Source organism: Pan paniscus, chromosome 10 (genome assembly GCF_029289425.2).
Source record: "Pan paniscus chromosome 10, NHGRI_mPanPan1-v2.0_pri, whole genome shotgun sequence".
In the NCBI taxonomy this organism is placed as follows: domain Eukaryota; kingdom Metazoa; phylum Chordata; class Mammalia; order Primates; family Hominidae; genus Pan; species Pan paniscus.
Window position 1 is genome coordinate 128,847,086 of NC_073259.2, and position 18,804 is coordinate 128,865,889.

Genomic DNA, 18,804 nt, shown 5'->3' on the forward strand with positions numbered 1-18,804 from the left:
TTGCTTCTTCTATGTGATGTGCCACAGAACGCTGAATGTCTCTCAACTCACTCGTCCATTCTATGACCGTGTGAATATTTACATACTGGTAAGTTTATTCCCTGTGCTAGCTGACCACGTGCTCCTGGGAAACAGAAACCATGTCTGATTCTTTCTGTGGATCCCTAGCACTTGACAGAGTAGACATTCAATAAATACTTGCTGAATGAATGCAAAACTGTGTTCTATTAACTTCAAATTTCAAATTATTCTAAGGAAAGTAAAAAGCCATATGAACAGATATATTTCATTTTCATAGAACTGGTGGTAAATTGTCAATATATGTAATAAAGTGGATAAATACAGCAGCTTGGCAGACCCTGGACACATCAACTAAATTACTATTTCATGGGTTCCTACTGTGTGCACGGTGCTAATATAAACACAGAGGAGAAAAAGCTGCCTCATCCCTACAACTCAGAGGAGTTGGAAAGACAGTATTCAACCTAGGAAGAGCAAAATATATATCTTCATCTCCACTATCATCACTGTTATCAAGTGCTCACTGAGTTACAGGGTGAGCTGCAGTGTGAGTTCTGGAGAGATGTGGTCAAGATCTAATTCCTGACTTTATAATCATATAGGATGTTTATTATACTAAGGTCTCCTTTAATTTTTAAATAAATTCATACAACCAACCTGGTAAAATGTATACAAATGCATGTCATTTGAAATGAACCTAATGAAATGTATTAGTCAGTGAGGCTTGACAAAGCTCAGAGCATTCAGAGCTGCAAAGGGATGACTGAAACATGATGTTTAGGACACTGAGAGATGTACCCAGAGCCCCTGCTCTGATCAATTCACACGCATATTTGAAAGGACAGGACCTCCCATGATCATCATCTTTAGGAAACAAAGATTTGGTTGTGTCATGAGTCAATAACCAGGACATTACCAGGGAGCAGCTCATCTGGCTGGAGGAACAACAGTGGTCAGCAGCAGGTGGGAAGCCCATCGGGCCAGAGCACAGGTGAGACACAGGTTTGTGTATAGATACTGGCTAGGGTGATCTGTTCATGGACTTACAGGTGAATACATGGAATGCAAGGCATCAAGGGCACGAAGAAAGTAACAGAAGGCCTAGGATGGACAGATGGGAGACAGGAGTCTGCGGGGAGTGAGGGTCAGAGGACTGAATGATGCAGCTCACCAGTAACCAAAAGCGGGGCAGGGAAACAGACTGAACAGAGAAGCAAGAGGCCAGGCTCCTCGGGGTAAGTTTATTCGCCTCTGTGACACATGTAGACGACCTGTCCCTTCCTGACCTTTTCTTTTTGGAGATGGAGTCTTGCTCTGTCGCCCAGGCTGAGTGCAGTGGCACAAGCTTGGCTCACTGCAACCTGTGCCTCCCAGGTTCAAGTGACTCTCAAGTGACTACCGGTGCCCGCCACCATGCCCAACTAATTTTTGCATTTTTAGTAGAGATGGGGTTTCACCATATTGGTCAGGCTGGTCTTGAACTACTAACTTCAGGTGATCCACCTGCCTCAGCCTCCCGAAGTGCTGGGATATTACAGGCATGGGCTGCCGCGTCTGGCCCTTCCTGAACTTTTCTACTCAATTTGCCATAGAATCACTTCATCCTAACTGTGCAGGAGCCTTGAAAGGTCACAAGGTCTAAGCATCCACCTGCTGCTTTGTCATTCATCTCATGCTAATCCTCCTCCACCTGCGTCTAAACTAAACATGGAACAGACTGCTCAGTGACTGGGTTTTCCATGACTCCAGACAGTGTCATTCTATCCTAACCTTCCAAATAAGAAAGTCTGGGTTCATCTTCAACACATCACAGCCTCTCATCATACACATGAAATCTGCAGCCATTCTGAGGTGTTATCCTTTACTGTTACTGCAGACCTTGCTCACACCTCCACCCACTTCCTACTTTGCTGTGTCTCCTTTCCCTCCCTCCCTCTTACTCTTTCCCATGTACTGTTCACTGCCACTGTCAAACATCTGTTCACATAATTTCCTGCCTGAAGGTCACCAGGTTCCCTTCTCTATGACGAATCAAGTCTAATTATAAAGTTGCATAAACTCAGGAGGCACAGCCTCCACAGAGTGGAGCTGAGCACCATGCTGGCTCTGCCTTGGCATCTGTCTGAACGGGTTCCTATTCCTCAGCCTATCCCTTCTCTCCATCTGCGTTAAGCTGAACACCCTCTTTCCAATTAGACCATCTAGGTCCTCCCCACTCTAGTCTAAGTTCCGTGTATGAAGAGGCAGAAGGCATCCTTTTGACTGTCTCAGAGAAGGCTCTTAGAGGCATGTGGAATAAATACCACTCTGACCCAGCGAATACTGCCACAAGCAATGTCGTATTCCCAGAACATGCTCTCAATCTAGTTTGCCTGCCTTTCATTCTGTCATTCAAGTAGCCCTTAAAAAATCTTACCTCCTCCTCAGGGCTTTTCAAGGCTAAAGTGAAGGGAGGTGCTCTCTTTCCCTTGCGGCTTTAGACACTCCTGAGACTCTCTCTTATAGGTTCACCAACACACTTAACTTTTGGTTAAATGTACATTAACCAAAAGTGTTGGGGGAAGTAAATGATTAATCTTAGCCATTTAGCTAGAGTTATTTTCAATTTATCACTGATATCTCTGTATCACATTGTCTTCTACAACCAGTGGGTCAGGGACAAAGACAGTGACACCAAACCGAGCTCAAATGTTCTCTACGAGGATGACATAACCTGTAAGGTTTCTAAGCAGTGCTCACATTCGTGATACAGGCTCTCTAGATATCTATGCCCTGTGTGGAGTCAGCGCACCAAGAGTGTAGCATTTTATTTATTTATTTAGAGGCAGAGTCTCACTCTGTTGCCCAGGTTGGAGTGCAGTGGTGCAATCTCAGCTCACTGCAACCCCTGCCTTCCAGGTTCAAGTGGTTCTCCTGCCTCAGCCTCCCAAGTAGCTGGGACTACAGGTGCATGCCAGCACGCCTTGGTTAATTTTTTTATTTTTAGTAGAGATGGGGTTTCACCATGTTGGCCAGGCTGGTCTCCAACTCCTGACCTCAACTGATCTGCCCACCTTCGCCTCCCAAAGAGTTGGGATTACAGGCGTGAGCCACCGTGCCCGGTTGAGTGTAGCATTTTAAAACAAAATATCAATTGTTAGATTTCTGGCCCTAAACATGTTCTAATCGTAGGTTAGTAGCAATTGCTATAAAACGAGGGGACTGAATCAGACATCTGTCAAGATTCTGTTAGTCCCTGAACTAGGCAGGGGATAGACTGTAAACCAGGTTCTATGATCCTTGATCACTAGGGGTGTGTACTCAATATTCATCAGCTTTTAGCTAACATACCATCACCCATAGGTCCAACTCTTTCAAGTCTTCCCAAATTTGAAAGGTTAATTTGCCAGATGAAACTGAGAGTAGATAAAACAGCCCTAGACTTCAGTTCTGGAAAATCCTGAAGTCCATTCTTAATGTTAATCACTTCTTAGTGTAGCCCTGAAAATAATTTATTATCCTGTTTTCACTCTAAATTAACTTCAAAGAACAGACTTCAGTTAAGAAACACTAATTTAAAAAAAAACCCAGCCACCAAATATCACTGCTTACAAGATGATTTCAGATTCTGCAGAGAAGTCTGAAAGATAATATTCACAGCAGAGAGCAAGACACTACAGTGTATTACACAACATGGCTAGAAAGCCAGACTACTGTGACAGCAGAAAACAAGTCAAACACTAGTCTGAGAAACAAACGAAAAGCTCAAAGGCTCTCTTTGAGGAAAAAATTCCATCCTTGGTCACAAGGGCGTTTCAACCAGTGCAAACTGGCAGGAAGAAGAGATCCGTGGATAAGTAATACTGGGAAACTGCAATAATGACAGAAAAATGTGGTAAAATTCTAATTAGGGTTTCGGGGAGCCTCACTGAACACTCAGCAAAACTTTTCAACTATGAAGTGAATTTTCCGATGGAAATGTACTTCTGATAGCGGCCACTGGGGAAAAAAGTTTGTTCTTTATGGCCAATTTTCTATCAACTGTACAGTCTAGAGGAAGGGACTCGCATGGTGAAACAGACCCTTTAGTATGTCTTACAGAGAGGTGCTCACCCCATTCCTCCTTTAGTGAGTCTGATAAACCCATTCCAGACCTGTCTGCAGAAGTACAATGAAGAAAATTCTCCCGACTTGCTCTAAAGTGTACGTTTCCAATGGCTGTGAAAAGAATGTCACCTTCCACCATGCTGAACTTTTTTTTTTTTTTGGTAACATACTACTAGTAAACAGGCATTTTTTCTGTTCTCTGCAATGCTAAGATAGGACAGAGCTAAGGGTAGAAAGACCACACTGCTTATTGTTTTGAGAAACAGCTCATCTTTTTTGGGTCAGCGGCTTAGTAAGCACTTTAAACCCTCAGCAAAACATGTAAATAGTATCATGTGTGTCTGGACATGTGAATAAAGAGGTTCAAGAAAGGAGAGCCATCAAAAAGTTAGCAGTGGGATTACTGAGAAACTCAGACCACATTGGGGACTGAGACTTCAAGGTAGTTAAAATATCATTTGTCATAATATGGGCTTTGCATCTGCTAGCATTGAAACTAATCATCCTGCTTAGGTGATTACTGCTTTACATTACTTTAAACCAGTAGCACCTGGTGCTTTCATTGTCTCATTCCACATTTGTTTAGGTGGATTTAAGTGTATCATTATGGGGGTGGCCTCTCAATCTGTCATTTAAAGACACCATCATAAAACAGTCTCTCTTAGGAATATGTGGTTCACAGTCATCCAAACAACCAACTTACATGCACTGAAAAAATCTGGTTTAGATTCTAACCAACTAACTGGAATTTCTAAATAGTTTCTGTTCAGAAGTAACAGCAGGAGAAACATCTGCCTGTTTCCTCATCAGGAAGCCACTGGACTAGGTAAGATTTAAGGGGTATACTCATAAAAGAAGCTATGAGATTGATTTGGACTAAAATTTATTCTCTGTGCCCCAATAATTATCATGATCAAGATTCCTTAATATTGTATAACACATATTTTTAAAAGATTAGGTTTTACTAAAGTTTTTCAGAATTCCCTATATGCTCTGTTTATACATGCATCACTTCTTCCCTACTTTAAGTTAACAAATCATTGTTTGCAGAATTCAACAAATGCTACTCTCCGGAAAAGTCTAATGCACACAGCTGTCACTTTATCACTCTTAATAATAACTAGTCCTTATAGAATCAGCACTTACCCACCCTTTTACCATAAGCTGGGCAAGCAACTTGCTGTATTACTTTGAATGCAATGTCATCAACTTCCGGAAGCACTGAAGTATCGTAACACAAATCACAAGCTACTGAAAGCACTAATTAATACTTGATTTGGGAAATCAGGTCTGGTAGCCATTGCACTTCAGACTGCTTATATGCATAGTGGGTTCTCTAGTACTAAAGCAAACAATCACAGCACATGTTTTTATAAGGGAATACAAGATGCTAAACAAATGACCAAACCTGTCAGAATCAGCAAAGGTGAATTACTACACAGATGGGCACGGGTGATTTTGACTTTGCCTTTCCTGTCTGCGTCATCAAAGGTCTGTATAGTCTAGAGGGTAACTTGGTCTGCAAACTCAAGGAACTGTTTTAATAGCTTGGTATATGGTAGACACTCAAAAAAAGCACTGAATAACTACTATGAAAACAGATTTACATATTTGTAAAAAATAAAAACATATTTAACATTTTATTTCCAAAATGACTGAAAAGTAAATTTTTTTTTTTTTTTTTTTTTTGAGATGGAGTCTTACTCTGTTGCCCAGGCTGGAGTGCAGTGGTGTGATCTCGGCTCACTGCAACCTCCACCTCCTGGGTTGAAGCGATTCTCTTGTCTCACCATTCTGAGTAGCTGGGATTACAGGTGCACACCACCACACCTGGCTAATTTTTGAACTTTTAGTAGAGACGGGGTTTCACCATGTTGGCCAGGCTGGTCTCGAACTCCTGACCTCAGGTGATGTGCCTGCCTCAGCCTCCCAAAGTGCTGGGATTACAGGCATGAGCCACCGCGCCCGGCCTGAACAGTAAAATTGACAGTTTCTCTTTAGATGTAGCAGTTCTATGAAAGTTCCCACATGCATTTACAGAGTCACCACCATGCTCAGCATAGAGAATGGTCACATCACCCCCCAAAACCCCTGTGTTTTTTCTTTATAGTCACCCTACTCCTCCACACAAACCCTGCCAACCACTGAGCTGTTCTCCATCACTATAATCTTGTCTTTTTAACAAATGTATTTTAAAATTGTAAGTATAACTTATATTTGTATGCTTTACAATTTGCAATCCACTTGCTAGTTTATTTCCACAGAATACTCAGTTTCTTATGACATTTTACTAACTAACTTGACACACAGACATTCAAATCATTGTACTGGTCAAAGTCACTTACGAGGAAAAAAAAATTCCTAGATGCAGAAGGACAAGTTTTTTGTTTTCCTTAAAGTTTAAAATTTCTTTCTTATTAAGATGATTCTGATTCTGGATCCAGAAAAAAAATAGTGTACAATCATTTTTGTCAAATTCTATCCAAATTGACCAGAACATCCTTGGTTTTGAGTTAATTCATATATTTGATGCAAATGTCTTCTAAAAAAAAAATCCAAACAATTACTTAAGCCCAGGAGCTTGAGGTCACAGTGAGTTAGGATCATGTCACCATATTGCAGCCTGGACAACAGAGCAAGAACCTTTCTCTAAAACAAATTAAAAATAAAAACCCCAAACAATGGACCAAATACTATGCAGCAAACTTAAGATCAGTCATACAAAGTATATATAGCCTATAAGATCAGTACTTAGAAACTGTTTGACTAACTTAGCTACTCCAAACTTGAGGCAGTGACAGTAAGCATCACTCTGGGTGGCTCTGGGCTCAGACAATGATGAACATCAACCCCATCACCTCTGAGCCAGCCCCAGAGCTGCAGGGAAACACTGCCTGGTGGAGTGCAGAGGAGCCTCCCAGACCTGGCACTGGTTCCAAAGAACTCTGTCTCCAAAGTCTGGAGTAGCTTTGTGGTTATTTGGAGTAGGTAACAGGAATAGATGCAATAATCCATACCTGTACCCCAGATTTTCAAATTCTTCCCTTAAAAATTCTTTGGAATTACAAGTAGTATAAAATTGACTGTCTTTATATTTTAACCTTCTTCTCTTTGGAACCACCAAAAGAAAGGAAAAGGTGATAGTTCACAACCCCTTTTAAAGAATTTTACTTTGTGGGGCAGAGCAGTTAGATAAAAATTTTTGGGATTACAAAAGTGAACTGTGGAAATGTAAGGACTGCATATAAAGGAAGTGAAGGCCAGCTGCGGTGGGCTCACGCCTGTAATCCCAGCACCTTGGGAGGCTGAGGCGGGTGGATCACCTGAGGTCAGGAGTTCAAGACCAGCCTGGCCAACGTGGCGAAACCTTGTCTCTACTAAAAATACAAAAAAAAAAAAAAAAAAATTAGCAAGGTGTGGTGGTGGGCACCTGTAATCCCAGTTACTCAGGAGGCTGAGGCAGGAGAATCACTTGAACCTAGGAGGCGGAGGTTGCAGTGAGCTGAGATCGTGCCACTGCACTCCAGCCTGGGCAACAGAGTGAGACTCCATCTCAAAAAAAAAAAAAAAAAAAAAAAAGAAGTGGAAACAGAATGATACGGTTTAAAAGAAAAGTTTAAAAACATCTCAAGGGGCTAGGCCTTGTGGCTCAGTACATGCTTGTAATCCCAGTGCTTTGTAGAGATGCAGTCTCACTATGTTGCCCAGGCTGGTCTTGAACTCCTGGCCTCAAGCAATCCTCCCATCCTGGCCTCTCAAAGTGCTGGGAGCCAATGCACTGGCCCCATCCCAGCACTTTGGGAGGACTGCTTGAGGCCAGGAGTTCAAGACCAGCCTGGGTAACATAGTGAGACCCATCTCTATAAAATAATAATAAAAAAAATTGTCTGGGTATGGTGGCTTGTGCCTGTGTACTTGAGAGGCAGAGGTGGGAGGACTGCTTGAGTTCAAGAGTTGGGTAAGCACTGATCGTGCCACTGCACTCCAGCCTGAGCAACAGAGTAAGGCCCTGTCTCCAAACAAAACAAAAAAAGCTGGGGGAGGCCAGGCACAGTGGCTCGTGCCTGTGCACTTTGGGAGGCCGAGGTGGGAGGATCGCCTGGGTCCAGGAGTTCAAGACCAGCCTGGGCAATATGAAGACACCCTGTCTCTATTTAAAAAAAAAAAAAAAAAAAAAAAAAAAAAAGCTGGGCGTGGTGGCTCACGCCTGTAATCCCAGAACTTTGGGAGGCTGAGGCGGGTGGATCACCTGAGGTCAGGGGTTCGCGACTAGCCTGACCAACATGGTGAAACCCCGTCTCTACTAAAAAATACAAAAATTAAAAAAAAAAAATACAAAAATTAGCTGGGCATGGTGGCGTGTGCCTACAATCCCAGCTACTTGGGAGGCTGAGGCAGGAGAATAGTTGGAAGCCGGGAGACGAAGGCTGCAGCGAGCCAAGATCACACCATTGCACTCCAGCCTGGGCAACAAAAGCGAAACTCCCTCCCCCAAAAAAAGGTTTTAAGGGAAAAACCAGGAAAATTATGGGTGATTTTCAGAAACAGCCTCCAAGATGCTTTGGTGGTAAGTATGAATTCTATATAAGGGGTCTGTGGCTGGGATGAGCTAGTTCTCTGAACCTTTGTTTACTCTTTTGAAAATGGGAACAAACAGCAGTACCTACTTCAAAGAGTTGTTCTGAGGATTAAAAGAGATAATCCATGTAAAGCACCTAGCAGACTGCCTAATCAATAAAAAGCACTCAATTCATCCTAGGTATTATTGTCATTATTACTTCATCCTTATCATCAATGAAGAGAAATTCTCATATGCTACAGGTTGAAGTATAAACTACTATAGCCTATCTGCAAGGCAGTATAATAATAGGTATAGATTTTTTTTAATGCAAGAATTCTGTTCTAGGAATTTCATGTCTAGGTATTTATCCTTAATACTCTGGAGTTATTAAAAAGGATATGATATACTTTTATGTAATGATATAGACATGTATTTATATCATTACATAAAAGTGTATGATGTATATCACGTACATAATGCAGGTTATATATAACATGTTATATTACATATACTACATATATAATATAGAGCATAATATGATGCATTATATTACAGTCTAATCCCATCTCCTTATTGTTACGTTTTTGTTTTTGTTTTTGTTTTTGAGACAGAGTCTTGCTCTGTTGCCCAGGCCGGAGTGCAGTGGCTCGATCTTGGCTCACTGCAAGCTCTGCCTCCCGGGTTCACACCTCCCGAGTTCTCCTGCCTCAGCCTCCCGAGTAGCTGGGACTACAGGCGCCTACCACCACTCCCAGCTAATTTTTTGTATTTTTAGTAGAGACGGGGTCTCACCATTTTAGCCATTTTAGCCAGGATGGTCTTGATCTCCTGACCTCGTGATCCGCCTGCCTCAGCCTCCCATTACAGGCATGAACCACAATGCCCAGCCCTTATTGTTACTTTTTAAAGAGACAGGGTCTCACTCTGTTGCTGAGGCTGGAGTGCAGTAGCATGATCATAGCTCTCTGTAATCTTGAACTCCTGGGCTCAAGGGATCCTCCCGCCTCAGCCTCCCAAGTAGCTGGGACTGCAGGTGCACCATGCCCAGATGATTTTTATTTTTGTAGAAATGGGATCTTGCTATGTTGTCCAGACTGGTCTTGAACTCTTGGTCTCAAGTGATCCTCCTGCCTCAGCCTCCCAATGTGCTGGGATTACAGGCATGAGCCATTGTGCCAAGCTTCCATTTATATAAAAAAGCATAGTCTGCACAAAAACTTGTACATTAATATTCAAAGAAGCATCATTCATAATAGCCTAAAAAGTGGAAACAACCGGTAAACGAATAAATAAAATTAGTGTATCCATACAATGGAACAGTATTCAGCCATAAAAAGGAAGTGCTGATACAGGTTACAACACAGATGAACCTTGAAAACATGCTAAGTGAAACAAGTCAGACACAAAAGGCCACATAATGTATGATTCCATTTATGGAAAATGTCCAGAACGGAGAAATCCATAGAAACAGAAAGTAGAGACTAGTGGATACCTGGGGCTGGGGTGGTGGGTAAGGGGAATGACCGCTCATTGGTTTTGGCGGGGGTGGGTGTGAAAATGCTCTAAAAGTTTATTGTAGTGGTGGTTGAACAGCTCTGTGAATATCCTAAAGTATCTATAAAACTCTATATAAAGTAAAATTACAATTTGTCACAAATTAGTCACTCACCATCCATGAGAAGCCAATGGCCAGTGAGAACCCAGATGAGGACGAGCATGACAGACAGAGAGAATGACAGCAACTCAGCAGCAGTGAAACGTCCACAGCAACCAAAGGAAATCCTGGAAAACACACAACACTTATTGGACAGTGGGCACACTTTATTCAGTAACCAAATTCTCCTTTGGTATTTCATGATCGGAGTTCATGATGGCTGGATTAGAAAAGCAGATAATACCAAGATAGCTGGAAATCCAAAATACCCAATCCTTTTTTGGAGAAACCTATGGAAAGCTCACAGGAATATACTTCTGCACCAACTGATAATGTCTTTTTGGGACCAATTATCAACATGGGCATTTAGAAGTTTGAAGTGATAATATCGACCTCTGGAAAAGCTAATAAGTATGGAGGAAATTCTATTCTTATGAGGAAAACAAAATGAAGAAATGCCAACAATTCAACTCATTTACCAAAGATGGTATCACTCTATTTAGAAGATTGTAAATCTTTTGGTTATCACTAATTCCTGCGAACATCAGCTGCCACCAGTGACTGGTTTCCTAAGTGCGTTCAGCATCTCCATTAGCACAGAATTTTGTTTCTGTGCAGCAATGACTTTCAGAGTTAAGGTGTGAACACTAGGATTAAACGCAAGTAGGTAGCATATCTAGGCCACCGAAGACCAAAGGCAAAGAAGAACGTTTGAGTTCAACCACTATTCTCATATTTCATCAACTCACAGTAAAGGAATGAAAGCACCGTTTCAAAAGAAAACTGCTCATCTTTCAATGATCTAAGTAGGAAGCACATTACAATGACTCAGACTTCCTAAGTTTTGTTTGTATTTCCTCTGACATGAGAAGGTACAAAAGGAAGTACTAGCTTCTGGCTTTAAAGATCAAATGTGTCACACTTCCTGGTCTTCTGGCATTTCTGTGCTCCAGCCAATACCAGAAATTGAGAATCCTAATAATGCTATCAAATATGACAGAAAAATATATACAAGTTTATAATTTAAGAGGAAAGTCCCAAGTCCTTACTTGTTCTGAGGTGAGCAGGGTCTTGTTAAATACTGGCACATCGGGAGGAGAAGAAAAGCAAAAGCTATTGTTGCAAGAACTAGAGAAAGAAAAGGTATAATTTTTTTAAACAATTATAAGAAAAATGGCATGACTTATAGAAACTTCATTCTGCCAAACACTAGACAAGTGGATACGGTTAATTGACTAGAGAAGAAAAATGTCTTCCTTTAATACTGCATAAAAAATCTCTTCATTATTAAAAAAAAAGTACCTGATTTGAAGTAGGGGAAAGCATAGGTAAGTTTTCTAAAAGATAAACAGCAGGCCAGGGGATGACCTCCTAACAAGTCTTGTAGCATTTTGCCGACTTTTTTTTTACATTTCCATCAATACTTAGCTTGAAAACACATCAAAGAGCTGACAGTCCAATCACTTTGATTAGCTATCCATGTTTCTACCTGCAAGAACGTGGGTAGAGGCTGACAATGGCCTCTATGCCAAGCTCAACCTTCTGGTAATCTAGAAAAAGCGCCACAGCCAAAGCACAGCAATACTGCTCTGGTGTCATAGAATTCCTGCACTTTCACGTCTCCAGCCTTTCTTTCAGATTGTGTGGGCAGGTCTCAACAGATGACGTGGATCAAGTGGTTCAAGGAGGAGTTGGGGAAGGGTGGCGTGATTGAGACGGAGAAGGCGAAGCCAAGATTTATAAGGAAAAACTTACATGACACGGTATATAAATCTTAATTTTTGAACAATGATAAAGGTGAAAAATTTTCCTTTTAGTATGTTAAGACTAGACAGAGAAACTCATATTTACCTGCTGTACATATTGTAAAAACTACTTGAACTGAGTCAAAGAAGAAGAACATTACTAGAAGAGAAACAGATGCTCCAATTGGAAGGAACAGAGCCTGGGTAGAGTCAATTGTTTGGATGCCTGAAAGAGAAAAACAGACAGGTTAATAACTTATTATGCACCAGGCACTCTGCCTATGCACTTCATATACATTAACTTGCAAAAATGCAGACAGTTCTACGGATTATATGTAGGACATGGATTATCCAGGCCCTATGAGTCTTTCTTTCCCAACGAGATTATGAGCTCCTTGTTCTCTTCATGGTGCCTTTCATTACAGCAGACACTCAGGAATATTTGTTGAAGTGAACTACTACCTCCTGGTGTTAACCATCTGGATGACAGGATCCAAACCACCACTGAGAACATTAAGAGGTAGTAAAAACCCAGATTAGTCCATTTGGGTAAATTTGTGGTCTTGAATATAGGTTTGGTAAAAGAGGTGGTTTAAACCCATTGACTAAAAGGACTTCTCATCACCTGTGGGTTTAAGGTACTAATTTTCACTCTTTCCCATTGTTGCTAATAGTTGAGAACTGACTTGGCTGATGGGGGAGAAGGAGGACAACAAGTCATAGCTGAAAACAGCAAATCAGAAAAATTTTATTTGGCCAGATGTGGTAGCTCACGCCTGTAATCCCAGGACTTTGGGAGGCTGAAGTGGAAGGATGGCTTGGGACCAGGAGTTCAAGACCAGCCTGGGCAACACAGCGAGACCCCCATTTCTATCTATTAATATTTACAAAAAAAAAATTTATTTTATGGGAACATTTTAAGGTACCAGAATAGGAGATGAATACGGGAAAATAATCTCTTGGGCTAGAGTAGGATTTAGCGCAAGGGTTCTCAATTCTTGGCTTCCCATTAGAGCTTTAAAAAAATTACAAAGCCCAGGTCCAATCTCAGACAAATTAAATGAAATCACAGGGGTTACGCCCGGCTAAAAACTCCTCACAAAACTGTATTTTGCATCTAGGGTTGAGAACCATTAATAGAGTATTTTTGGTAGAGAAGGAAAACATGGCAAACTCTAATAACCACTGAATGAAAAAAAAAAATTACCAGTTTTATCTTGTCTCACTTCCAAATTAACTCTATTGAGATGTCATAAAAGTGCACAAAAGGAATCAAAGAAATCTTCATATGATCTATAATAATGAAATAATAGAAGAAAAAGGCTGGGTGTGGTGGCTCATGCCTGTAATCCCAGCACTTTGAAAGGCTGAGGCAGGAGGATCACTTGAGGCCAGGAGTTCAAGACCAGCCTGGGCAAACTAAGGAGACCCTATCTCTACAGAAAATTAAAAAAAAAAAAATTAGGCATGTTATCTTGAGCCTGTAGTTCCAGCTACTTGGGAGGCTGAAGTGGGAGGATCACTTGAGCCCAGGAGTCCAAGGCAAAAAAAAAAAAAAAAAGGAAAGGTCTCTTCATTATATTAAGGGTACAAATAAAATATGTAACCAGGATAAACATAGCAAGACACAAAGGGTTACAATGATCAACAAAATTTCTCTTAGGTATTTAAATTTGCCTGTCCCCAAAAGAGTTATTTAGGGTTTTTGATTGACTAAATCTATAAAACAAAATGCTTCTCAGGGACTAGGTAGATGAGTGAAGTAATTCACTTAGGAATAGGACAATTCAATTTAGGAAAAGTGAACTATGTGTCATGACAAACAGAAATTATCTTGGAAGCAGTCTGTCCTGACCCTAGTCAAATCCATTCAGCTTGGCCCAAGGATCACTTCGGGAAGTGTATCCATTAGACAAAACGCTATGAAATCTCTAACTAAATTTTACCTAAATAGTTTTTAAATGTAAGTGCTCTACAGTAGTTCAAAGAACTGCTAGAGGAAGCTACAGATTTTCAGTGCCTTTCACTACAGAAAATAATGGTTTCTCAGATAAATAACTTTATCATGGGAACAAAGCATCAGGGAGTCTATAGACAGATTATACTGATTCAAAGTATGAAGAGAAAATTAAATGGCTAGCTAGAATAAAGACTGTAGTGGTGAGGTATATAAGAGATGCATTTGTTTATAATAAAGCTAAATTTTAAAAATTCAGTCTGCAATTAAATGCAAAACTGAATACAAAGGACCTTTCTGGCGTATTAGATAGAATGCACAGATTTTTTTTTTTTTTTTAAACCCCAGATTTTTGAACCAGGAGGCAATGTCACAGGGCAAGTAAAGCGCCTTTAGTTCCTGACAATATGCTACCTAAAACAATGTCCATGACTTCAGTACTCCACTTCCTAAAGTTCTGGAGATAAAGGTCTTGAATGGGAAAGAGGTAATTAATTAGAAATTTTAGCCAAACTCCAGTAACTTAAAAACAAAGCAAAACTGAGCAAAGCAAAACAGAGTAGCCATAATTAGGAGGACATATGCAAGTGCAGTTGCATTATCTTTAAGGCAAAAATCAACATAGGAAATAGGCTTGGTAATGGAATTAAAAATTTTGTACAGCAACATCATTTTTAACATTCAATGAACATGGCTACAGGCTAAATGTATGTCCGGTATGGAATAGACACTGAGCAATAAACCAATAACTATTAAGAAAATTACTGATTTTACACCTCCCTGTAAGAACGATGCTTTTGACTATTTGCTGAACACTTATTATATAGTAAGCAACAGGAGGGATTAAAAGAAAGTCATTTCCAGATCTCATGAAGTTTACAATCTAAGCAAGGAGATTAAGATGTATACCTCTACTAAAGATGAGAATCCCAACTATACATCTCCATCAATCTTTATAACTCAAATAAATTATAACTGAAGTTTAGTAAAAGTCTTTAAGATGTCAGATAATTGGGCGGGGGTGTACATGGCTTCTTTTTAAAATTCCACTTAATACTACTTAAATGAAGGACTGATGTGCCATGGGAAAATACATTTCTATATTGGCTTCCTGGGGGCAGGCAGAGAAGTTAGAACAAGGTCAGGGGAAATCAGAGGACCTGGAGGGAACTCTTGCCCTCCACCCTCATTCCTGTCACTTTCTAACCTTTTTTATGGTGAAGCATCACACCCAGAAAAGCACAAAAATGAATTATTACATATTTAATACCACTCAAGTCAAGAAACAAACCAACCCCAGAAATCTTCCTTTGTGTCCCTCTCAATCACTACTTTCTCTCTCTCTCTCATTCTCCTGAAGGGAACCACTATCCTGACTTTTATGACACATTTTCCACCCAAGCACACATCCTTAAATACTAGTTTGCCTGTTTCCTAAATTTTATATGCATTGAGTTATGTAGTTATTTTTTTGTGTCTGGCTTCTTTCACTCAATATGATTTGTGAGAATTATCCATGCTGTTTTATGTAGCTACAGCAGTTCACTTGTTTTCACTGTATGAATACAGTAAAATTTATTTATCCATTCTACGGTTGACATTTGGGTTGTTTCCAATTTTTTGGTTATTACAAATGCTGCTGCTCTAGGCACTCTTGCACATGACTTGATGCACATGTGACTGTATTTGCTGGATATATAACTAGGAGTGACACTGCTGGGTCCAAGGGTATTTATACTGTCACCTTTAGTAGGTAAAACGTCAAACTGCCTTCCAAAGTGACTGTGCTAACGCATGCTCTCCAGTAACGCAAGAGGGCTTTTGCTGTTGCTGTGCATCCTCATCAGCACTGGGAATGGTCAAGGTTTTTAATTTTAGCTATTCTGGTGGTGGGCATGTAGTGCTTTTTCATTACTGTCTTCACTTTTGCTTTTCTGCTTTCTAATGAGTTGAGTGCCATAGTTCCTGGCAGGCCTGATCAACTCTTCCTCTTACTTCCATGTGTTTCGAGTTGCCCAGATAGGTGGAACATTATTATAATCTGAAGTAATAATTACCCAGTCTTTTGGTCAAATACCCTAGGGCACCCTGCAGCGAGAAACTTTCAATTACAAACAGATTTCTCCATTTTTAAGTTCTGATTTTTTGGGGCATGAGTCACATGGCCCATCTAACCCTCTGTTGAGTCTCACTTAATGCTTCTCCTTCTCCTATTATAATCAAGGACAGTCGAATCATTTCTGACACATTCAAAGCATGTAATCGTAAGAGTAACCCTTCACCCACGTACCCCACCAATGACGCTGGCTACACCTACAACTTCTCCTGCTCTCCTGTCTCTTTACAAATTCCTTGTTTCTTATTATTTTGGGAGTGGGCAGCTACAATCTTTTAAAAACTTCTGATTACTGTCTCCTTCAATCAGTCTGAAACACTCCTGACAAAATCTTAACACTAAATTTATACTTTCTTTTTCTCAAAACCTTCTCCCCAATTGTTCCACATTGTTAATCATCCAGGACTTCCATCTCCTTAGCACCTACACCTCTCTGTTTCTCTGTTCATCTTTCTGGCTATTATTTCTTTGATTCTTGATAAATTCATCCTGTTTTCCATGTCATCCTTTCAATGTGTAATAATTTTATATTCCATAATCAAGTACTGGTCGGCCATCTTTGTAATGGCTTCTTCATTATGTTCTTCTTTGAGGAAGTGAATTTTGCAGTCTATGCTAATCTGTCCTTATCCTATTGGCATCCACTGCTCAGAGCAGGCACTGAAGAAATGTTGTCAAGGATAATTTAGTACAAGATAGCTGGCAGAGTTAAGAAAGACCATTTAGGTTGGGTGCAGTGGCTCATGCCTATAATCCCAGCACTTTGGGAGGCCAATGCTGGAGGATCACTTGAGGTCAGGAGTTCAAGACCAGCCAGGGCAACATGGTGAAACCCCATCTCTACTAAAAATACAAAAATTAGCCAGGTGTGGTGGTGGGTGCCTGTAATCCCAGCTACTCGGGAGGCAGAGGCAGGAGAATCACTTGAACCCGGGAGGCGGAGGATGCAGTCAGCAGAGATTGCACCTCTGCACTCTAGCCTGGGTGACAGTGAGACTCTGTCTCAAAAAAAAGAAAAAAAAAAAGAAAAAAAGCATTTAAAAAAGAAGTATTCTACCACTCTTTAGACTGTGCTTCATGAACAAAAAATAAAAAAGCTTATGTTGGCTGGGTGCAGTGGCTCATGCCTATAATCCCAGCACTTTGGAAGGCCGAAGTGGATGGATCACTTGAGATCAGGAGTTTGAGACCAGCCTGGCCAACACTGTGAAACCCCATCTCTACTAAAAATACAAAAATTAGCCAGGCATGGTGGCGAGCGCCTGTAAACCCAGCTACCCCAGGGGCTGAGGCTGGAGAATTGCCTGAACCCAGGTGACAGAGGTTGCAGTGAGCCGAGATCACGTCATTGCACTCCAGCCTGAATGACAGAGCAAGACTCCGTCTCAAAAAAAAGAAAAAAAAAAAAAGAGCTGTATTACCAGGTAACTTCTTTCCACTGTACGGACTGGCACAACCATTTCTTGTTTTTGTTTGTTTTTGAGGTAAACTTAGACATAATAATATAGGTAGATTTCTTTAGGTTTCTGTGATGCAATGTACAGCAGATTTATAATTTGGTTTAAGAACATCACTTGCATATGTGCTACATAATACAGGACTTTTAAAAAGAGTTTCAGGAGTATAAACTGATTTGGCTTAAAATGTTGACAGGAGATAAGCTGCTATGTAATAATTTCATCTAAAAATCAGATTTTGCACCAGGTTTTATGTGGTTCCTTGCACTAGTAATAACTACTGGTATGGAATTTTATATCATACAAGGATCCATGTCATAAATTTAAGAAAAGACTCATTATATTTAAATGATTCGACTTACCGTCTTTATCATGCCCACTTTGGCACTGCCAGGGATAATGAAACCCATGTGACTGGGCCTGTGCCCGGTGAAAACTGGGCAAATACAACTAGGTTGACAGCGCACTATAATAACTGGAGAAACTAAGATACACAATAAGTGATCTCTTTTCAATTTAACATCCATGGTCCTCCAATCAATATTTGATCTACCTTTTAATTAGATCTCTAGCATTTCCTCTCTCTTAGGTGGTGACCTTACCCTGTTCTATAGGTCGTGATCTCTGTGCCTGTTATTATATGTTCCCCTAACCTGAAATGACAACTTCTCCACCAATCCACATTCACTAAGTCAAACCCACCTTCTCTTGTAAAGAAACCTTATCTGACCCATTGCTGCTCACCTGACTTGCGGGTCTCTTTATGCTCTTTCTACATGGATATCAAAATGATTTCATCTGTAGAGCTTCCTCTGATAATAGCTCTATGTTCAGAGGGATTCTGAGGCTATGGTGAGGGTCACCGAAAAAAGGTACTTGCCCCATATATAGGAGGTGAAGAGGTATTTGCCCTCTCTATCTTGGCACTTTTTTTTTTTTTTTGAGACGGAGTTTCGCTCTTGTTGCCCAGGCTGGAGTGCAATGGCACGATCTCGGCTCACTGCAGCCTCTGCCTCCTGGGTTCAAGTGATTCTCCTGCCTCAGCCTCAGTAGTAGCTGGAATTAGAGGCATGCGCCACCACACCTGGCTAATTTTGTATTTTTAGTAGATAGGGTTTCTCCGTGTTGGTCAAGCTGATCTTGAACTCCCAACCTCAAGTGATCTGCCTACCTTGGCCTCCCAAAGTGCTGGGATTACAGGTGTGAG

At 40.7% G+C, this 18,804-nt stretch overlaps 1 protein-coding gene across 3 annotated transcripts in view; it reads right to left on the bottom strand.

The window, feature by feature from the left end:
* The window catches only part of SPPL3 (signal peptide peptidase like 3), a 138,356-nt gene that overhangs the window by 9,135 nt on the left and 110,417 nt on the right, over window positions 1-18,804 (bottom strand). For all 3 annotated transcript variants that reach the window (XM_034934655.3, XM_034934656.3, XM_055096258.2), the window contains 3 exons: window positions 12,174-12,293; window positions 11,372-11,450; window positions 10,338-10,450 (listed from right to left, as the gene is read on the bottom strand). In XM_034934655.3, coding sequence (XP_034790546.1) covers window positions 10,338-10,450; window positions 11,372-11,450; window positions 12,174-12,293 — 312 coding nt within the window. The remainder of the gene's footprint in view (window positions 1-10,337; window positions 10,451-11,371; window positions 11,451-12,173; window positions 12,294-18,804) is intronic.